The sequence below is a fragment of the Mobula hypostoma genome, chromosome 19 (genome assembly GCF_963921235.1).
Source record: "Mobula hypostoma chromosome 19, sMobHyp1.1, whole genome shotgun sequence".
Taxonomy (NCBI): Eukaryota; Metazoa; Chordata; class Chondrichthyes; order Myliobatiformes; family Myliobatidae; genus Mobula; species Mobula hypostoma.
The window spans coordinates 34,514,540-34,535,970 of record NC_086115.1 but is presented as its reverse complement, the minus strand read 5'-3'; the positions used below and the strand labels follow the sequence as shown (position 1 = coordinate 34,535,970).

Below are 21,431 nucleotides of genomic sequence, written 5' to 3'. Positions count from 1 at the left end.
ATGAGGGGGAAGGTTGGTGGGTGGAGGAGGGTGTGAAGTGAGAAGTTGCTCAGTGATAGGTGGAAGAATAAAGTCTGAAGAAGAAGGAAACTGATAGGAGAAGAGAGTGGGCTATGGGAGAAAGGGAAGGAGGAGGGGCACCAGAGGGAGATGATGGGCAGGTGAGGAGAAGAGAAAAGGGTAGGGTTTCAACCAGAAACATTGACTCTTTTCCATAGATGCTGCTTGGCCTGCTGAGTTTCTCCAGCATTTTGTGTGTGTTGCTCGGATCTTCAGCATCTGCAGATTTTCCCTTGATAGAGAAAGGGGATAAGACCTAAGGGGGAATGGGGAAAGAGAGAAGGGGGTGTGGAGTGAAATTTCCAGAAGCTAGAAAAATCAATGTTGGTGCCATCAAGTTGGAGGCTGCTCAGACCATTATTACACTTCAATAATATACCATTATCAAGTTGCAGTATTTGATTTTTGCATACTGTATGCACTGTCAATCTTTTGCTACATTGGCATGCAAAAGTATGGGCACCCCGGTCAAAATTTCTGTTACTGTGAATAGTTAAGTGAGTAGAAGATGAACTAATCTCCAAAAGTCATAAAGTTAAAGATGAGACATTCTTTTCAACATCTTAAGCAACATTAGTGTATTATTTTTGTTTTGTACAATTTTAGAGTGGAAAAAAAGGAAAGGAGCAGCATGCAAAAGTTTGGGCACCCCAAGAGATTTGAGTTCTCAGACAACTTTTACCAAGGTCTCAGACCTTAATTAGCTTGTTAGGGCTATGGCTTGTTCACAGTCATCGTTAGGAAAGGTCAAGTGATGCAAATTTCAAAGCTTTATAAATACCCTGACTCTTCAAACCTTGTCCCAACAATCAGCAGCCATGGCTCCTCTAAGCAGCTGCCTAGCACTCTGAAAATTAAAATAAATGATGCCCACAAAGCAGGAGAAGGCTTTAAGAAGACAGCAAAGCATTTTCAGGTAGCAGTTTCCTCAGTTCGTAATGTAATTAAGAAATGGCAGTTAACAGGAACAGTGGAGGTCAAGTTGAGGTCTGGAAGACCAAGAAAACTTTCTGAGAGAACTGCTTGTAGGATTGCTAGAAAGACAAATCAAACCCCCCGTTTGACTGCAAAAGACCTTCAGGAAGATTTAGCAGATTTTGGAGTGGTGGTACACTGTTCTACTGTGCAACGACACCTGCACAAATATGACCTTCATGGAAGAGTCATCAGAAGAAACCCTTTCCTGCGTCCTCACCACAAAATTCAGCGTCAGAAGTTTGCAAAGGAACTTCTAAACAAATCTGATGCATTTGGGAAACAAGTCCTGTGGATTGATGAAGTTAAAATAGAATTTTTTGGCAGCAATGAGCAAAGGTATGTTCGGAGAAAAAAGTGTGCAGAATTTCATGAAAAGAACAGCTCTCCAACTGTTAAGCACAGGGGTGGATCGATCATGCTTTGGGCTTGTGTTGCAGCCAGTGGCACGGGTACTATTTCACCGGTAAAGGGAAGAATGAATTCAATTAAATACCAGCAAATTCTGGAAGCAAACATCACACTGTTTGTAAAAAAAAAAGCTGAAGATGAAAAGAGGATGGCTTCTATAACAGGATAATGATCCTAAACACACCTCAAAATTCACAATGGACTACCTCAAGAGGTGTAAGCTGAAGGTTTTGCCATGGCCCTCACAGTCCCCCGACCTAAACATCATCGAGAATCTGTGGATAGACCTGAAAAGAGCAGTGCATGCAATCTCACAGAACTAGAAGCCTTTTGCAAGGAAGAATGGGCGAAAATTCTCTAAACAAGAATTGAAAGACTCTTAGCTGGCTACAGAAAGCATGTACAAGCTGTGATACTTGCCGTAGGAGGTGTTACTAAGTACTGACCATGCAGGGTGCCCAAACTTTTGCTTCGGACCCTTTTCCTTTTTTGTTATTTTGAAACTGTAAAAGATGGAAATAAAAAAGTAATCTTGCTTAAAATATTAAAGAAATGTGTCATCTTTAACTTTATGCCTTTTGGAAATCAGGTCATCGTTCACTGGCTTAGCTATTCACAGTAACAGAAATTTTGACCAGGGGTGCCCAAACTTTTGCATGCCACTGTATTTATGAGGGAATTAAAATTTTTGTATCACACTGCAGAAATGTTTATTATTTAACCTAGTTGTACAAGCATGTGGCAAAAATAGTTATTGGCATTCTTTCTACCCAGTCAATAGCTCATGAGGATGTGTCAATCTATTGCATAATTGACCAAAGACAAGCTTTGTAAGAATTTATCTGTGTAACTGCTTGCAGAAGAGGGAACAGAGCAATTAAGAGTTAGGAGAAATAAATCTCAAGGCAAAAAACTGACTGTACGTTTAGTTTCTGAAGTCATTGGTGCAGATGTGAATCAGATATTTCACACTCTTCTATCTATACTGTCTGGGATCTTACTGAATAGCTGCCTACCATTCTTGGAGAAAATGGCCAACTGCCTCATCAATTCTGTTCCCTTTTGATCCTGCAGGGCTATTTTGGAGCAGTCGGGGCATTGCTGGAATTATTGAAGATGACAGATGTCCACTGAAATGCTGAGTAGACCACAACTATCAACAAAACTTGTTATTGTATGGAAAGCTGCTGTACGGAAATTAATGGCAAACTGAACTCCTCTAACCAAACAATTAACTAATAATTTTCACACAGTTTTACAGCAGGTCCTGTTCTGCTGCACTGAGACTCATTTCAAAGGGATATTCAATAACCCAGTGTTGTAAATACTGTAGCAATTTTAAACCATGCAAAATAGCCAAAACTCACTGGTTTCATGTATTAATAATGGAAAATAATTACTGTATAAATGTGGGCTGAATTTTTTTCCCTTTTCTGGGATGTACTGCCTTGTGAAAACAATAATCATTTTAGTATTATTTATAATGACCTGAAAGATTTAAATCCGTTCTCATCTTATTTCAAACCCTGCCCTTGGTTTCAAATGAAACCACAAAACTGAAGGATTGTGAATATTGCAGCACATTGATTTTTGTTGCCTTTTTAAAACTGTCCTGAATAAGACTTTATAAATGATTTTCTTTGAAAACGCGCGCGCACGCGCGCGCACACACACACACACACACACGTGTCTACTGGCAAATGTGCCAGTATCAAGACCAGCTTAAAAAGCCAATCACTTCTTGATGTGCCCACATTATTGACAAAAGTGCTGAACTCGCCACAACAATTTTTTTTTGTAAAATCACTATTTAGGTCACATGAATGAAGAAGCCTTCCCACAAATGTGAAACTGCTTTGATAATTATACTGTTTAATTAAAGAAAACCACTTCTTTAAACTACTGTATGATTGAAAGTTCATCAAATTGTCATTGAACTCGTTATCTGATATGTTTAACCTATTTAAATGCAATCCTCTCATTGTACAAGATATTTTTGAGTAAATTCCTAATGTTTAGGATACAATATATCTGGTGTTTGAACTTAATCATGGGAACTATGCAGAGAAAGGTGCCAGTATTGAATTTTATGTTTGTTAAATATACATTTACTTGTGGTATGTATTCCATGATCATTGTATACCATGTTTCTAAAATGACAAATTATGTTGGGGACGACTTTAAAATTGCTTAACACTTGTGAAAAGATTTGTTTCTTCCGGTGTTTTATTTCCATTATGGCAGGTGGTGTATAATTTTACCTTTGTAATATTCTCACATTGATTTTAGTTGGAATATCCAAACACTTTTGGTTAATAGGATATTCTTTCTATTTGTTTTCATTGATCAAGACGAGCAAATGATTTGATCATTCCGCTTGAATGCTGGTGTAGTTAGTTATTCTATCTCTGTTTCTTTCTTAGTTGTAAACACCACCACTCCCACCCCAAATCTTTATTCCCAGTCACTTTTCTTACCATGTTTTTGCTCTTTGCTTGTCCGCTGTCTTTCCACTGAAATTACTCTTGCCTTTTTCCGATTTCCTGACCTCAGCTTGTGTCTCATCATGGACAGCTTAAAAGTCCAACCAGTCTCCCTCCACTGCATCATTCACCACCAGGTATATTTATTCTCATTTTAAATTATTCTGACTCTGCTCACTTTCTCCAAAGTATGGGATTTCCTAGGATACAATCTACCTTGTTACAGTCCAGTTCACACCAACCTATACATTGGTGACTTTATTGGTGCTACTTCTTATTCTTGTCTTGATTTCATTGACAATTTCCACCCTACTTTTACCTTCACAGAGCCCTTCTCATCCTTTCCCAATCTCCATCTCTCCTTCAGCACCAGTTGCCATAATAAGCCTGCGGACTCTCACAGCTACATTCACCACACTTCCTCCCATTCTGCTTCCGTTATAATCCTTTTTTCCATCTCCGTTGCATCTGTTCTGAAAATGGGATTTTTATGTTTCTAAAGTCTTTTCCCTCAATTATTATTTTTTTACCCCTCCAATCCTCCAAAGTTGACATAGCCCTCAACCTTGTTCCATTTCCTGCAAGTAAGCTGTCACTCCTCTCCCTTCACATTCTAGATAGAATTTGCCTTGTCTTTTGCCACCTGACTCAGCTTTCAGTTTCTTCTGGTTCTTCCAATGTTATAAGACAAAGGAGCAGAATTAGGCCATCAAGTCTTCTCCACCATTCCATCGTGACTGATTTATCATCCCTCTCATGCTACAGCTGATCTCATTCCTCCTCCACCCTTACAAAGAGGTTCTTCTTACCCTAACGGTAGCATGGCGGTCTATTACACCTTGGAGCCTCTGAGTTCAATTCTAATGCCGTCTGTAAGGAATATGCACATCCTGCCTGTGAACATGTGGGATTCCTCCGGGTGCTCTGAATCCCTTCCACAGTCCAAAGACGCACTGGTTTATTGGTCATTGTAAATTGTCCTCTGATGGCCAAGTGTTAAATAGATGGGTTGCTGGGCGGCACAGCTCTTTGAGCTATGTGAGCCTGTTCCGCACTGTATCTCGAAATAAAATAAAACATCTGGTTGATTGTTCCACTTCTCCTTTCCGTTGCACCTTTCTCCACAAGGTAGTTTTACTAGTTTAGAAGTACTGCTAGTTTAGTAGGCTCTACTGTATGTATGCTGCAAATTATGTGGTCACCTCTGTACTGGAGAGACCAAACCCAAATTGCCTGAATGTTTTCAGAATACCTCCATATATCCACAAATATGACCTCAAGCTTCCATTGGCCTGTCTCTTTAATTCTCTACCTCATTCCCAGTCTGATCTCAGTATCCTCAACTTCCTGTGCAGTTCCAGTGCACTGCCTATTTTTTACTAAGCAGATTACAGCCTTGTGAACATAGCATGGAGATCCGGAGTTGCAAGTGATCAGTCTTTCGCGTACTTTTCTTCCAGAATTCCAGTATTCGCACCATATTCCCCAGCCAATTTGAGATAATTTGCTTGGATTCAGCCACTCTCTGGAATACACCTTCATTCCCTTGTCATTTATTTGCTTTCCTTGTATACTATCATCCCTTCTGCCACTTACTTTATTCTCTCTGCTGAATTTCCTCCCCACCCTACTTTCTCTGTTGAAACCCATTTTACCTTGCACATTTCCTCATTTTCTAATAACAAATCATCTATCTGAACTGTTTCTTTCTCTGCAGTTACTGCCTGATGTGAGTATTCCCGGCATTTTCTTTTCTTGTTATTTCATATTTCCAGAATGTCTATCTCTATGCTGTTTTACATGTATTTGTGTTTTTAAAAAATAACTATTGTTCAGTAAGAAAAAATAATGTACTTTGCCACTGAGGGAAATTCCTACGTGAATTTTAGGTTGAGCATACCACCAGCATTAATCCCTGAATTCAAGTGAATGAGGACTTTGAAATTAACAGGATGCAATATGTGAGATTAGTTGCAAACTTACTTGATAATGTGACACTAACTAGTAAGCTATTTCAACATCCATTTCTGGCTTGTGGTCTGTTTCATGTTATTCCTCAAAGAGCATTTTAAAAGGTGGCTGTACAATGTATGTTCTAAGCAACCAGAAAGAACATAAAATTTTACATTTTAAAATAAAGTCTTAAAGTAAGTCCAGTTTCAAACTTTGTAATGACAGTATTTTTATTGTGTCTGAAAAATTAAACATCATTGCAGACAGACATCAGTATGACTTAGTATTGTTTCATAAGTGATTCCAGGTTTATTGGCTTGCGGGGAGTAAATTGATTGGATGGAAAACACGGACTAATTCAAGATTCAAGATTGTTTATTGTCATTCTTCAGTACACGCGTGTAAAGGAGAACGAAATGATTGTTACTCCGGATCCAATGCAGCAGAAGAAAAACACAATAAATATAAATATAAAAGCAATCCTGTGAAACACAATCTAAAGTAACTGTTGAGTGCAGCTGTATGTATGTATGTATGTATGTGTGTATATATATATATATAGCTTGTGTACATAGTTTGATTGTATGTAAATTAAGTGATGCTAGGTAGAAGAGTATTTGAACATTAGGTGACTGCCAGGAAATGAAGTAGCAAAGTGATTCTTGACAAGAAGAACTCTTCTAGATAGTAGCAGGTCTTATGAAGGTACGGTAGGACAGTGACTGTGTCAGTGTCAGTATGAGGTGTGGAGTGTAAGTGTAAAGTGGCAGTGGGGGAATGAAGGGTGCTGAGAGCCATTGGAGAGGAATGGCTGATGTGGATGTAGCAAGCTGGTGGGGTGGGTCACTGGGTGAAGGTGTTGGCTTGGGGGAGGTAACTGTTTTCGAGTCTAGTGGTCCTGCTGTAATGCTGTGTAGCCTCTTCTCTGATGGGAGTGGAACAAAACAAATGGAAGTCACTCTTTCTTTATATTTAAAAAAGTATAATAAAGGAAATGTCCAGAATGTTAAGGAACTAGATCTGCAAAGCTGACAACAGCACAAAGGATTGACATCAATCAACTACTTCAGATCCACGGTAAATATTAGATATTTATGAGACTTGAGATAAAATGGCAAATGGATTCAGTAAGATGATACTCAGTCAGTGCTTGGAGGTTATGGGGATTATACATTTAAGACTAATTGAAGATCATGTCAGGCTGAAAGTAAGATTTTGAGGACTTTCCGAGGCAACAAAACTGTGAAAGAGAGAGGCCACTGGCATTGATGTACAAAGTGGCCCCAGGTGATATTAAGGAAATGCTTTAAGTACTCACTGAAATGGATGAGATTTTGGATTTGAAATTCTGCTCTGGATCACACAGTTAGCCAGATTCTAACAGGTGCGTTTCAACTACTGTGGAAGTGGCTTGCAAGGGAGATAAAATAGCAAAAATGCTTTCTAATTGGTTTAGTAGTTAAGGGGAGTGAATAAGTTATGTAGAGTAGCAAACACAAAATGCTGGAGGAACTCAGCAGGTCAGGCTGCATCAATGAGGAAGAATAAATCTTTGTCACTTCTGGCAGAAGCCTTTCACCGGTATTGGAAAGAAAGGGGGATGAAGCCAGAGTTAGACTATGTCCAGAGCACTGCCTTCATTCCTGGGCACAGTGCTTCAAGAAATGCTGATTCCTGTTGAATATTGCAGCAGTGGTTTATGAGAATAAGACTGAGGTGTAGCAAGTTAAATAGGCAATGTTGCACAGACTGTGTATTTTTGTAAATATAGAAGATTAAGGATGGTACAGTGAAACTGCAGTGGCCAAAAATAAACTGATGTTCAATGGAGCTCCACCTGCATTTGAAAGCTAAGTAGGCTTTGTTTTAGCTACTGCTGAAATGTGCACGTGTTTGGTAGTGTTTCCTCTCCCACTATCAGGTACCAAGAGTAATGCAAGTAGCAGAGTTTCAAGATCTATGTTTCCCACAAGAAATGTTTGGTGTCATACATGCCAACACTCATTCCCAGCTGTGGTTGACATTGAATTGTGCAGACCATATTATAGATAGATAGATTTAGAAGCACACCTGCTGTGTGTAAGCTAACCTGCAAGGTCCCACAAAGACTTATCTTACTACTGATCAAATATACCATGTAGACTGAAGGTAGAGGCCCAAAAGAGTTACAAGGCCTCGGGTCACCAGGTGTGGAGGTCCGTGTGAGGTCTCTATGACTGTAGTTCAAGATATGTCACAGTAACTCATTAGGTTACCTGCTGTTAGTCATGAGGTCAAGGAAACCATGCTTTTATGACTGCCAAATCAATGGGTGCATATATGTAAGAACCTAAGTTCAATAGCATAGTGGTTCGCACAATTGCTTTACAGCTCCAGCAGTAAGATCCATTTCGATTCCCGCTGCTGTTTGTAAGAGTTTGTACATTCTCCCCATGACCGTGTGGGTTTTCTCTGGATGCTCCAGTTTCCTCTCATATTGGAAAAGCTTACAGGTTAGAGTTAGTGAGTTGTGGGCATGCTATGTTGGTGCTGGAAGCATGGTAACACTTGCAGGCTACCCAATGAAATCCTCGGTGTTTTGATTTGATGCAAAGGACGCATTTCACTGTATGTTTTGATGAACATGTGACAAATAAAGCTTTTCTTGTACTACACTACAGCCTTTTCCTTTCATTTTGTATATGGTCACTCTTCAACAGTCAACGCCACTCTTACTTAATAACTTAGAGGAGATTTACTGGGATGTTGCCTGGATTGGGGAGCAGGCCTTATGAGAATACGTTGAGTAAACTCGGCCTTCTTTCCTTGGAGTGACGGAGGATGAGAGGTGACCTGATAGAGGTGTATAAGATGATGAGAGGCATTAATCATGTGGTTAGTCAGAGGCTTTTTCCCAGGGCTGAAATGGCTAGCATGAGAGGGCACAGTTTTAAGGTACTTGGAAGTTGGTACAGAGGAGATATCAGGGGTAAGTTTTTTTTGTTTTACACAGAGAGTGGTGAGTGCATGGAATGGGCTGCCAGTGACAGTGGTGGAGGCAGATACAATAGGGTCTTTTAAGCGACTCCTAGACAGGTTTATGGAGCTCAGAAAAATAGAGGGCTATGGGTAACCCTAGGTGATTTCTCAGGTAAGGACATGTTCAGCACAGCTTTGTGGGCTGAAAGGCCTGTATTGTGCTGTAGGTTTTCTATATTTTAACTTCAAACTGTTCAGTTGTTGGAGAGGTGCCAAACAGCCTGTCTGTTTGTCCCCATCAGTGGCAGCAAGGAGAATAATTTTCTTTGCCAGGGAAAGAGTTGGGTCACACTGAATTATGCTTTCACTTGCTATAATGAATGATTTAAATGAAAGCAACCCTTCAAATGGAGTGGAATCCTTTTCCTTGCATGAATTTATAATTAAGTACTCTGGGATATAATTCAATTATTAATATAATCTTCAAAAATGCCAACTTATATTTAAAATGGTTTCATACAAGTACAATCAATGTCCTGACTATTATTACATAACAAGATCAAACTCAATAAATTACATTTTAAAGTGATGCAGTTCTGTTGGACTGCTGAATGATTCAGAAACCACTCTGCATGTTAATGCTTTCTTCGTTGTGCAGTAATGTTCCTGATCATCAGTGGAGTAGCATTTTAAAAAGTAGGTGAAATTTGCCCACGTGCTTTTACACTCACACTCATAGTAACCGTTCCAATGTTCATGCTCATATTAACCTGGATTATCCATTGTGGCCAGTTACAATGTATCATTGATTAATTTGATTTAACCAATTACATGGCACAATCTCCCAAGTTATTCAGCCAATGGCTGAGTTTTGCTGTTACTATGGGTATTCATGCTGCCCAAGGACTGGATCCTTTCAGCAGATTGTAGCTTGATTCTTCAGAGTAAAACGTAGCTATTCGGAGGTATGCTGAGAAAAGAAATGAAGTGTATCAAGTTAAATCTTAAATCCTTGACGGCTAAGTAGTGTAATAACAACCTCTCACTTAATGTCAATAAGACCAAAGAATTTATAGAAGATTTCAGGAGAAGGAAACAAGAGGTCCATGAGCCAGTAATCATTGGAGGATCAGAAGTGAAGGGAGTCAGTAACTTTAAATTCCAGGGTGTCACTATCTCAGAGGACCTGTACTGGACCCATCATATAAATATTATTCCAAAGAAAGCACAACAGCACCTCTATTTCCTCAGGAGGCTGCAGAAATTCAGCATGTCATCAAAAACCTTGGCAAACTTCGAAAGATGTGTGCTGACTGGCTGCTTCATGGCCTGGCATAGGAACACAAATACCTTTGAGTGGAAAATCCCACAGAAAGTAGTGGATTCAGCCCAGTACATCATGGGTAAAACCTTGATCCTGTTACAGTTACAGTCCTGTAGATTTGCTAAGTATGCCCACAGAAAAAGAATCCCGGGATTGTATGGGGTGATATGTATATACTTTGATAATACATTTTAACTTGAACTTTGAAATCATCTTTTAAAATCATCTTTTTGAAATACATCTTTGCAAAATCTAGCTAGTCCGTAGATGTAAGTTTGCATCCTCACAGTTCCAATCGCAAATAGCTTCTATTGCTTGAAATAAAAACAGAAAATGCTGGAACCACCAGCAGGCCAGGCAGCAACTGTGGAAAAAGAAACAGTTCAATAATGGAATTAAAATCTTGTCTACTAATCCCATTATTAAACATACATTAAGAATTTGGTTTCAGTTTCGTAGATTTTTTGAGTTAAATAATTTTATTCTTTCTAGCAATATGCATCGCAATTATTTTTTTAAACCATCAATTTTGGATAAGGCCTTTTAAATTTGGAAAACCAAGGGAATAATAACTTTTTCAGATTTGTTTTTAGGGAGCTGTTTAATGTCTTTTTCTCAGTTAGTGGATAAATATGGTTTACCTAATGTACATTTCTTCAGATATTTGCAAATTAGAAATTTTTTACATGGTTTGCTGCCAAATTACCCTTATGCTTACCCACCTAATATGACAGATGTTCTTTTTCAGCTTAAACCACTTCAAAAAGGGTTGATAGTTATAATTTATAAATGGATATTGAACTCACGAGTGATATCTAATGATAAAATTAAACGTGCTTGGGAATCGGAATTTCAAGAGTCATTTTCAGATAATCAATGGAGTAAAATTTTTCATTTGGTTAACAACTCATCTATTTGTGCCCGTCATTCCTTGATACAGTTCAAGGTAGTGCATCGGGCCCATATGTCAAAGGATAAGCTAGCGTGTATTTTCTCCAATATCAATCCTATTTGTGACAGATGTAATACTGAGGTGGCCACTTTAACTTATATGTATTGGTCTTGTATAAAGCTAGATAACTTTTGGAGAGGTGTTTTTAAAATACTATCAAAAGTTTTGGATCTGGATCTACAACCTAATTTGCTTACGGCAATTTTTGGGATTATCCCATCGGAAGCAGGAAATATTCCTGTTTCGGCTCAACGTATGATAGCCTTTTCAACCTTACTGGCTAGGAGAGTAATTTTATTGAAGTGGAAGGATTCTAATCTTTTATTGGCTCTCCTCCGTTATGTCCTGTTTAAGTTTAGAGAAAATAAGAAGTCGGACATTTGATACATCCTTTAAGTTTGAGCAAATCTGGCGACCTTTTGTCCAATATTTTCATTTAATTTGATTTATTACTCTTTCAGTCTTTTTCGAAGTTTTAGATTTGATCAGAAAGTCTTTCCTTTTTTTTTGGTTGTAACCTCAAAACGGACTGCCCGGTCCCTCTTAAATCAATAAAAAGATTAATAAAGGAAAAAAGAAACAGTTTATGCTTCAGATCTGAGACCTATTAGAATGGGGTGTAAGGTTGGAGAGACGGACATAGGTTAGTTTGAGAGCTTTGTCTCTTTTACCACTTATACTGCCCTATTTGATAAGTATTTCCAGCATTTTCTGCATTTATTTTATATTTCTGACGTGTGCAGTATTTTTGATTCTCAGCATCCACTATTGGATGAACATAAGGTTCTCTTAATTTAGATATCCCAGATACTATGTATAATAAGAAAACCTCACCACTGAAACTTGAGAGGATACCATCTCCAGTGTAGAACTGTAAGAACTTAAATTAGGAGCTGCCATTTAGTGTTCTACCTTAACATCATTTCCATGCCTTGTCATACAGTATCTCCCTAATATGCAGATCTCAATTTAGAAAACAATGAATGATCAACTTTCCATAGCTCTCCAAGATGAAGAACTCCAACTGTTCAGTGAAGATTCTCCTTATTGCAGCCCAGATGAACTGTCTGTTAATTTGAGACTGCGACCCCCCCCCCGATTCATCATATTTTGTACTAGTATTAACCCTTTCAAACCCTCAAGAATTCTGTAAGCTCTTTTGAATAAAAAAAAAGAGGGGGCAGAGGCTTAGGCTGCCTAATCTCTCACAAATGCTAGATGCAGTAACCAGTCTGATGAATATTCACAGCTGATATTGCAAATGTACCCTTTCTTAGGCAAGGAGAATGAAATTGCACGTAATTCTCCAGGTGTGGTCACACCAAGGCTCTGTACAGTTGTTATCATTTATGTATTCATGTCATCAAATCATCTTTCAGTAAAGGCCAGTGGATTATTTGCTATCCTAACTTTCATTAGCACTCAAGAAGGATACTCATATTTCTTTGAACAGTGTTAAATGTTAAAAGGCCTGAACAGATTAGATATGGCAAAGTTATTTCCCATGGTAAAGGAGCCTACGACAAGAGGGCATGACTTCAGGATTGTAGGATGTCCATTTGGAACAGAAATGCAGAGAAATTACTTTAGTCAGAGGGTGGTAAATCTGTGGCATTTGTTATCATGAGCAGCTGTGGAGGCCAAGTCATCGGGTGTATTTAAGGCAGAGATAGATAGGTTCTTGATTAGCCAGGGCATCAAAGGGTATGGGGAGAAGGCAGGGGAGTGGGGATGTCTGGAGGAATTAGATCAGCACACGATTATATGATGGAGCAGACTTGATGGGCTGAATGGCCTACTTCTGCTCCTATGTCTTATGGTCTTATGAACATCAATACTTCCTACTCTATCACAACTTAATAAATCCCAGTATACTTTACTGAATTGAGCAATCTCACAATTTTTCATATGAAATCCATTCGTTGTGTTGTCCATTTGTATAGCAAACCTACATCCTTTCAAAGTAACTTTGCATCTTCATCTCTGCCCAAGCAAAACCTTTAAAGCACAGACTACAGGGCTCAAGGTCAGCTTCTAACCTGCTGTTATAAAACTATTAAAGAGACCTATGGTAGGTTAAGGTAGAATTTTGCCCCTCACAATTACCTTGTTTTGTCTGCAATGCACTTTCTCTGTAACATTTTATTCTGCATTCTGTTATTATTTTACCTCGTACTCCCTCAATGCACTGTTGTGATGAAATGATCTGTATTCTTTTCAATTCAAGATTAATTGTCATTCAACTATGTATAAATACTCACAAATGCAGCCAAACGAGACAGCGTCACGACAGGGTCAAGGTGCAAAGATGGTCACACACAATAAGCACACACAAGATCACAATCACGTAATAGGAGTCCCGAGGCCTCCACCTCCCCCCGCCGCGACGTGATGCATACAAGACAACAAACCCGCATAGAATATCAGTAAAACTACGACACAGAATATGTTTGAATTGTTGGGACCGTGCATCAATCTTCTAGTATCCCAGTAGAAACAACCTACCAATGTGAGAAGGAAATGTATATCCCTACCGGTTGTTTTTGATCTGTTAACCATCTCTCAACCCACATTATAGTTAAAAACCACCATTTCCCGTACTGTGTCCAGCAACGTCCTGAGTGGGACATCGCTGAAATATTTTGGAGGTTCTGACAAAGCAGTATTTCTGAAGCAGAGGTCTTTTGGTGAGTTACTGGAGGTAGCAGGTAATGATTTTCAAACGCAGCTCCATTAAACTGACAAGGTAATCTTAACGCGATGGAATTTGTACTCTTCAGCTGCAGCAAACATCGAGATTTTTACACTGATCCATTTCCACTTAGTGTAGTGTATGTTGTTCCTTAACGGGAAGTTAACTAGTGAAGTTTAAGAGACTACTAGACAGGTATATGGAGGAATTTAAGGTGGGGGCTTATATGGGAGGCAGGGTTTGAGGGTCGGCACAACATTGTGGGCCGAAGGGCCTGTACTGTGCTGTACTATTCTATGTTCTATGAAATTATATCGTTTGAGAAACTCCACAAAGACTATATACAGTAAAATTCCCGAGCATCAGGAAACTGAGCCACAAGGCTTGCGCCCAGAAATTCGAGATAGAAGAAGACCGGGAGATCTTAAAGAGTCGTTTCTTCGCGATATTAATAGGATGAAACCTGACAAGATGTGTAACACCTCAGGAGTGTGGGTGAGAGAGAGAGAGAGAGAGGGAGAGAGACTGGAAGTAGTAGATTGTGATGGTGTAGGATTGCGTTGGACGAATGGAGACCACTGCACAGGTATACTGTCAATCTCTCAGGCAGTGTGTGGTTGATGTATGGTATGGTCCGCTCCGAGTGTAGTCTGCGTTGCTAAAACATCAATAACTTCAGCAGTATGTTGGATAAACATTTAACTAAGAAAATCGATTCGGTAATGTGGACAGGGTTGGGTGTGTCCCGGTTCTTTTCTATAATCCTAAGGGTATAGCTTCTTATCACTCTAACATCAACTGGTATGTTAATAGAAGCTGGAAGCTGATTGCTGAAAATATTAACCCAAGACCTTTAATTCATCTTTAATGTTTAACCCCAGAGGTATTTCATTTGTTTGCGGCCCCAATGAGCCTCCGCAAGGTTAATCTTATGTTATTTCGAAGAATCGTTGCACTAATCTTAGGAGCGTAAACAGTTGGAATTTGCAGTTGTGTTCCCGAGAGGCTCTGTGGTAGGAGCGCCCAGAGTAATGCGGATTTTGAATTAGACGAACTGAGGTTGAAAACCGAGAAGTTACTCAATACTTGAGGAAGACAGAGCACTCAAATATCCGTCAAACACTTCTTGATTCCGTAACCATAATTAGAAATGATGCGTGCAGCAATTTCGCGTAAATTCTGAACATAATTAGTTAGCTGTCACGCCCCAGACAGCAAACAGAATGAAGCTAAATCGAATGAAAAGAATATCGGAGAAGACCTACTGGGTGATTTATTATTCTATCACTTTGAGGTGATAGACTATCAACCTTTCAAGTGAGCGGGACGTGCCTTTGTATTTAAAGTTTATTTAACAGTCATTGATCTGATTCATGCGTAGAATAGTCCGAATGCCTTATTTTGGCGTACATCAGTATTACTAAGTTTACAATTCAGCTATCAATCTGTCAAATAAATAAATGTATAGAAAATTAACTCGCATGCAAAACTGAAGCCGCCACCTGTTGGATTGGTATTTTGCAGGCAGTTGGTGGAAGCCTGCTGAGATCTCCAGAACCACATCGACTCGCAGCCTGGTTTCACTTTCAAATATCATATGGCAAAATAGCAGACTCGCTAAAATGAAGTGATGGTAGTCCAGTTACACGATTACAATTTTTTCCAGCCTATTTTGCAGTTAAATAAAATCATACTTAAATGCAACTTTTAATATTTATGGAAAAGTGCTTGCATTGTTTGAAAACTGATGATGTTCTAATCGCAAACACGAGGAATTCTGCAGATGCTGGAAATTCAAGCAACTCACATCAAAGTTGCTGGTGAACGCAGCAGGCCAGGCAGCATCTCTAGGAAGAGGTACAGTCGACGTTTCGGGTCGAGACCCTTCGTCAGGACAGAGACTTATGTCATTGAGATATTAGAAGGTCTTCATGGACAGGGAAGGAATGGAGGGTTATGGGCTGAGTGCAGGTCGGTGGGACTACGTGAGAGTAAGAGTTCGGCACGGACTAGAAGGGCCGAGATGGCCTATTTCCGTGCTGTAATTGTTATATGGTTATATTAAAGGGGTCTTGCTCCCAAATTACTGTCAACAGATCCAGTTGCAACTGGAACACTGGCTAGCTCTGTGACTTTTAAAACATCGAACAGTACAGGTCCTTCAGCCCACAGTATTGTACTGACCTATTAACCTACTGCAAGATAAATTTCAAACACGAGGAAATCTGCAGATGCTGGAAATTCAGGCAACACACACAAAATGCTGGTGAACGCAGCGGGGAGGCAGCATCTGTAGGAAGAGGTACACCAGCATTTTGTGTGTGTTGCAAGATAAATTTAACACTTTCCCCTGCATAGCCCTCCAAATTTCTTGCATCCATGTGCACAGGAGTCTCTTAAATGTCCCTAATGTACCTGCCTCTATCACCACCCCTGGCAGCTCGTTCCACACACCCACCATTCTCTGTGTAAACAAAAACTACCTCTGACATCCCCTTATATTTTCCTCCAGTCTCCTTCAAGCTATGCCCTCTCATATTAGCCAATTTTGCCCTGGGAACAGAAGACACTGGCTGTCCACTCTATCAATACCTCTCATTTTATACACCCCTCATCCTCCCTCGCTCCAAAAGAGGAAATCCCCAGTTCACTGAACCTTCCCCAGTTGCACATGCTCTTTGCCATAGGGGCTTGTAGAAATGGAACCAGGCGAATGGGAGAATGTAAATTTCCTGCTCCTCCAGCTTTCCTTGGGAAGAGTGATGAGCTCAGTCTTAACCTAATGATCTCCATAATGCCTGCTTCACAACATTGGATAGTTGATCTTCAAGACCCTCAATCTCACACTTCTGAATTTCATAGAATTTAACTGTACAGACATCCTAACCCAATGTGTATACACTGATGCCCCAACCCTAAACCACTATGTCTATACTAGTGCCTGAGATGCATAATTGCTTACTGCAACCTTGTACATCCCACCTTCTCAATATAACCTATTTTCCTTTCCCTTTTAGCTACCTATATAGATTCCCTTTAAATGTGTTTGTACACCTGTGAGATAGATGTTTAGGGATACCATTGCTTTCTTTGCTGTGTATCCACACATTAGTAGACTTGCTATGGCCAAAACTTTATTCCATTCTCCTCTGAATCTTATCTATTAAGGGATTTGAATCCTGTTCTCTGTAGCTCTGTAATTACAGAATCCCATTTGTTTCTTTCTGAAATTGTATTGGTATGATTTTCAATTGAAAGAAAAATGAAACAGCATTGACAGCAAAAAAAAAATCATTGCCTGTCAAATACTTTGAGATAGTCTGAGGGTGTGATATGTAAGCTATGTTCTTTTTATCTCTCTTCATTGTCTACTGGCCAGCCTGCAGGATAGAGTGATATTAGATATATATAATCACTTCATAAACCCCTACCTGTTGCTGTGTTTGATGTCTTTAGCACAGAGAATGATAGATCATCTTTTTTTCCATAAATAAATCTGTGCTCCATAATACAGTATATCTTCCAAAATGTCCTACTTCCCCACTGCCCCTTTGCTGTTTAAATAAAAAACATCATAAAAGATAGCAAAAAATATTCAAGATATTCTCCATAATTTACCTGCGAATTTAAAAAATGCATCCAATATTTTAAACTCATATTTAAAATGTGGTGAATCTGTGGAATTCATTGCCACAGACAGCTTTGGGGCCAAGTAATTGGGTATTTTTAAAGCGGAACTTGATAGGTTCTTGATTAGTCAGGGCTTCAAAGGTTGTGGGGAGAAGGCAGGAAAATGGGGTCGAGAGAAATAATAAACCAGCTATGATTGAATGGTGGAGCTGACTGGCCTAATTCTGCTCCTACATTATGGTGACATATACGTTGGTAGATAATAAATTTACTTTGAGCTGTACATTCTCAGGTTTTTAGTTCAGCCAATCATTTTAAGAGGCTGTTTCTCAATCGAAGTAATCCAGGTTCACACATGTTGAGCCGAGTGTGTTTCTGTGCATTAGAAGCTAGTAAGAGAGAGAGGCAGAAACTGCCCTCTAATTTGAGTTAATATTTGGAGGGTTAATTCTGTGTATTGGTTTCCAGTGAACCCTACGATCTCCTTTCAGGAAATGTAACAGTTGCCAATTCAGAAACCATTGGCAGCTGTGTGTCCACTAAAACAGACGCTAGTCCTGCTGACTTTGCTAACCTGGGACATTGTCACTAACTTGATTTTTTTTAAAACAAAATCAACTTTATTCACAATAAAAATACAAGAATAAACTGATCAATATCTTTTCATTCTTTAAATTGATAGTCAATGTTTTCTGTACTGTTCTATTGCATTCATGCACATCAACAACACTGTCCCCACTCAGATGATTCCCTGGGGTGGGGTACTGCACAACAATAATGGAGAGGTCTCCTCCCCCAACCCGGATCCTCTCCCTCCGGTAGGAGAAGAGCCCTACTGTGGTCCTTCCCCAATGAGCTCTTGCTGTGGCTTCAGCATGCTTCAATGTGACTGGAATGTGTCAGTCAGGAGCATTCCTCGAGGGACTTCTCACTCTGCTGGCAAACCAACAGGTTTCGAGCAGATCAAAGAGCACCTTTCACTGAGTTGATGTCTGCCTCAGTGCGTGTCCCTTGGAACAGCCTGTAGATCAGAGGGCCCTCTGTCAGGCAATTGCTGCGGATGAACTGCGACACAGGCTCTTTCATCTTCCTCCACGCGCTTTTCACAAGCCCGCAGTCTGCAAAGCAGTGAGCTGCTGTCTCTTCCCCACTACAGCCGTCCCCAGGATGCTCCAGGCGGGCAGGAAGGATCTGTCTGTGATGGCCCTTCTCAACCCCAGCCAGGCGAGATCTTGGTGCCTTTTGGTGAGGCTTGGCAATGAGGCATCCTGCCAGAATGTCCGGACAGTCTGCTCAGGAAACCAACCCACTGCGTCCATCTAGTCCTTTTCTTTCAGTGTCTGCTGGATGTTCCATGCTCACCATTGCCTGATGGACTTGTGGTCAAAGGTGTTGGTGCAGAGGAGCTTTTCCATGAAAGATAGGTAGTGAGGCAACTCACCATCTTACTGTGACATTGCACAGCAACGGGACCAGACCCATTCTTCACAACATCAGGGACAGACAGAACCTCAGCACATAAGTTGCAGCCATGCACAAAGCTGATCATCAGGATGAGGGCAACATCGGGTACAGTTTGGCCCCCGTTATCCAGGGATTTGTGCATTGTAACCCATCTGACCTGCTCCATCTTGGATCCCCAGATGAACCAGAAGAAAGCTGAGGTGATTCCCAAACAAGAAGAGAAGGGGAAGGGCCACACCTGTGCCAAGGACAGCAGCCCTAAGGGCACCTCACACCTGATGACCAGGTTCTTCTCAGTTATCGACAGGGAGCAACCTCCCCACAGTCCCAATTTCTGTTTTATCTTCCCAGCGTGCTTGCATTCTTGTTGCATGTCTCGGCCCCTCTAAACCCGATCCCCAGCACCTTCAGGTAATGAGACCTGATAGTGGAGGGGACACTGGATTGGTTGAACCAGTTGCCGAAGAGGGTGGACTTGCTCTTCATGCAGTTAACCCTGGTCCCTGATGCTAACTCAAACTGGTTGCTGATGCTGATCGACCTGCGAACAAACATCGGATCCGAGCAGAAGGCAGTGATGCTGTCCATGTTCACCTTCACTTGCATCCCTCCACCGCCTGGCAGCACCACCCCCCTTATGCTCTTGTCATTCCTGATGGCTTTGCTAAAGGCTTCTGTACAGCACACAAACAAGACAAGGAGGGAAGGGTGTGCAACCCTGCCTGACTCCACAGATGATGGGGAAGATAGCTGCTTCCCGCCTATTAATTTGGACTACACTACAGGTGGCTGTGAAGAGCAGTTGGATCCAATTCCTGATTCCCTCCCCTGTGGCCGTTTTAGAAAGTACGTACATCACGTACTTGCTGACCAGGCAGGTATCCACCCTATGGTCCTGCATGCAGGCGATGGTCTCACAGAACCAGCGCAAGGCTGTCAAAGATCTTGCTGCCAGGTACAGCAGTATGGAACACCTGTCCTAGAAGAGTCTTGATCCTGCTGGCAATGGCCTTGGACAGGATGTTGTAGTCCACATTCAACAGTGAAATGGGTCTCCAATCACTGATGTAATCCCTCTCCCCCTTGTAGATGAGGGTAATGATGTCCTCCCTCATGGAGTCTAACATCTTGCCAGCTAGAAGCATAACATTGTACATTTCAAGCAGTTCTGGGCCCATCCAGTCCCACAGAATCAAGTGCAACTCAGCTGCTAACCATCGTTTCCAGGAGTTTTATTCAAGTCAAAGGAATGGCTGGAGCCAGTCAGCTCCTCCAGGTCCAGGGACTGGTCCAGACACTTCTGCTTGCTGTTGTCTAACACCTCCCTGATAGACAACAGAAAGACTTGAAAGGCTGTGTTGTCTGTGGTCTTTCTGTCATTCGGACCCACATAAAGGATCTACGGGTCCTCAATATGTCTGTCTGTATGAGCTGTCCTCTTCCTTACGGTTGTGGATCACAGAGCTCCCCCTGTGACCCTTTTGGAAGAAGCACATTCCATCGTGTTCCATGGTGAGGGCCCTGGATCAGAAGAAAATCTTTGCGCATTCGGTGGCTTGCTGGCCTTTCACCTCTCGTAACTCCTCCCTCGCAGCCACCCACTTCAACTGCAGAAGGAGAAGTTGCTGAAAATCTGTCTGGAGTTCACCCAGTTCCCTCTGACCCTTCCTTGTTTTCTGAACCCCTTTGCAGAAGGAGAACCTCTTGACGTTCTCCTTTGCTATGTTTTGTAACTTCAAAACATTAAACTAATTCAAAGGATGACACAGGAGTCCGACCTCGAGTTTACTTTAAGCGAGGCGCAGCATGTATCGCATGGTAGTGTGATGATGTATGCAATTCATTTATTTTTACATATAACCTGTAATGAATTATTTAAATGAACAAGAATGCCTAATCAAACAATATATATATAAGATTACTCAAATATTACTGAAATATACTGTAATACACCACTTCTGCCCGCTTAGCTCTAAACTCCAAATCAGTAGAGAATGCATCTCAACTATTTACACAGTATATGATACAATACAACTACCATACCCCTTTATGATCTTATCTTTCCTCATGGTTTCCTCATTCACGACATTATAAGATCGTAAGATATAGGAGCAGAATTCAGCCATTTGGCCCATCTAGTCTGCTCTGCCATTTCATCAAGGCTGATCCAATTTGCCTCTCAGTCCCAATCTCCTGCCTTCTCCGCAAATCTGTTGAATTATCTCACAAATCCTTTGTTTTCGTATCTCCATTGATTCCTTTCTCTTTGGCTTTCCATTCATCCAACTGGGCTTTGGTCTTTGCATCTACTTTTACAAAGAGCTTTTTGTCTCCCACTTGAAGTTCATGAAATAAGCTTAATATATGCAGAGCAGATTCTGGTTCTTTATACTCGCAAAATCCGAATGCTTGCAACTTTCCTGAAGCTCCTTGAACTCTCTTCCAGCTTAAAACCAAGCCACGTTACTCAAGTAACTGCCTGATTAACAGCTGCCTGATCAGCTTTCTCAGATACGTTGCCTACAAAAA

General features: G+C 40.7%; 1 protein-coding gene and 1 long non-coding RNA gene across 5 annotated transcripts in view; one reads left to right on the top strand and one right to left on the bottom strand.

Annotated features, from left to right (window-relative positions):
* The window catches only part of LOC134358953 (pantothenate kinase 1), a 110,133-nt gene extending 101,287 nt beyond the window's left edge, over positions 1–8,846 (top strand). For all 4 annotated transcript variants that reach the window (XM_063071658.1, XM_063071661.1, XM_063071660.1 and 1 more), the window contains exon 7: positions 2,521–8,846. In XM_063071658.1, coding sequence (XP_062927728.1) covers positions 2,521–2,580 — 60 coding nt within the window. In that variant the 3' untranslated portion in view covers positions 2,581–8,846. The remainder of the gene's footprint in view (positions 1–2,520) is intronic.
* A 534-nt stretch (positions 8,847–9,380) lies between these two features.
* The window catches only part of LOC134358951 (uncharacterized), a 33,069-nt gene continuing 21,018 nt past the window's right edge, over positions 9,381–21,431 (bottom strand). The window contains exon 3 of the long non-coding RNA XR_010020981.1: positions 9,381–9,810. This is a non-coding gene — a long non-coding RNA (uncharacterized LOC134358951). The remainder of the gene's footprint in view (positions 9,811–21,431) is intronic.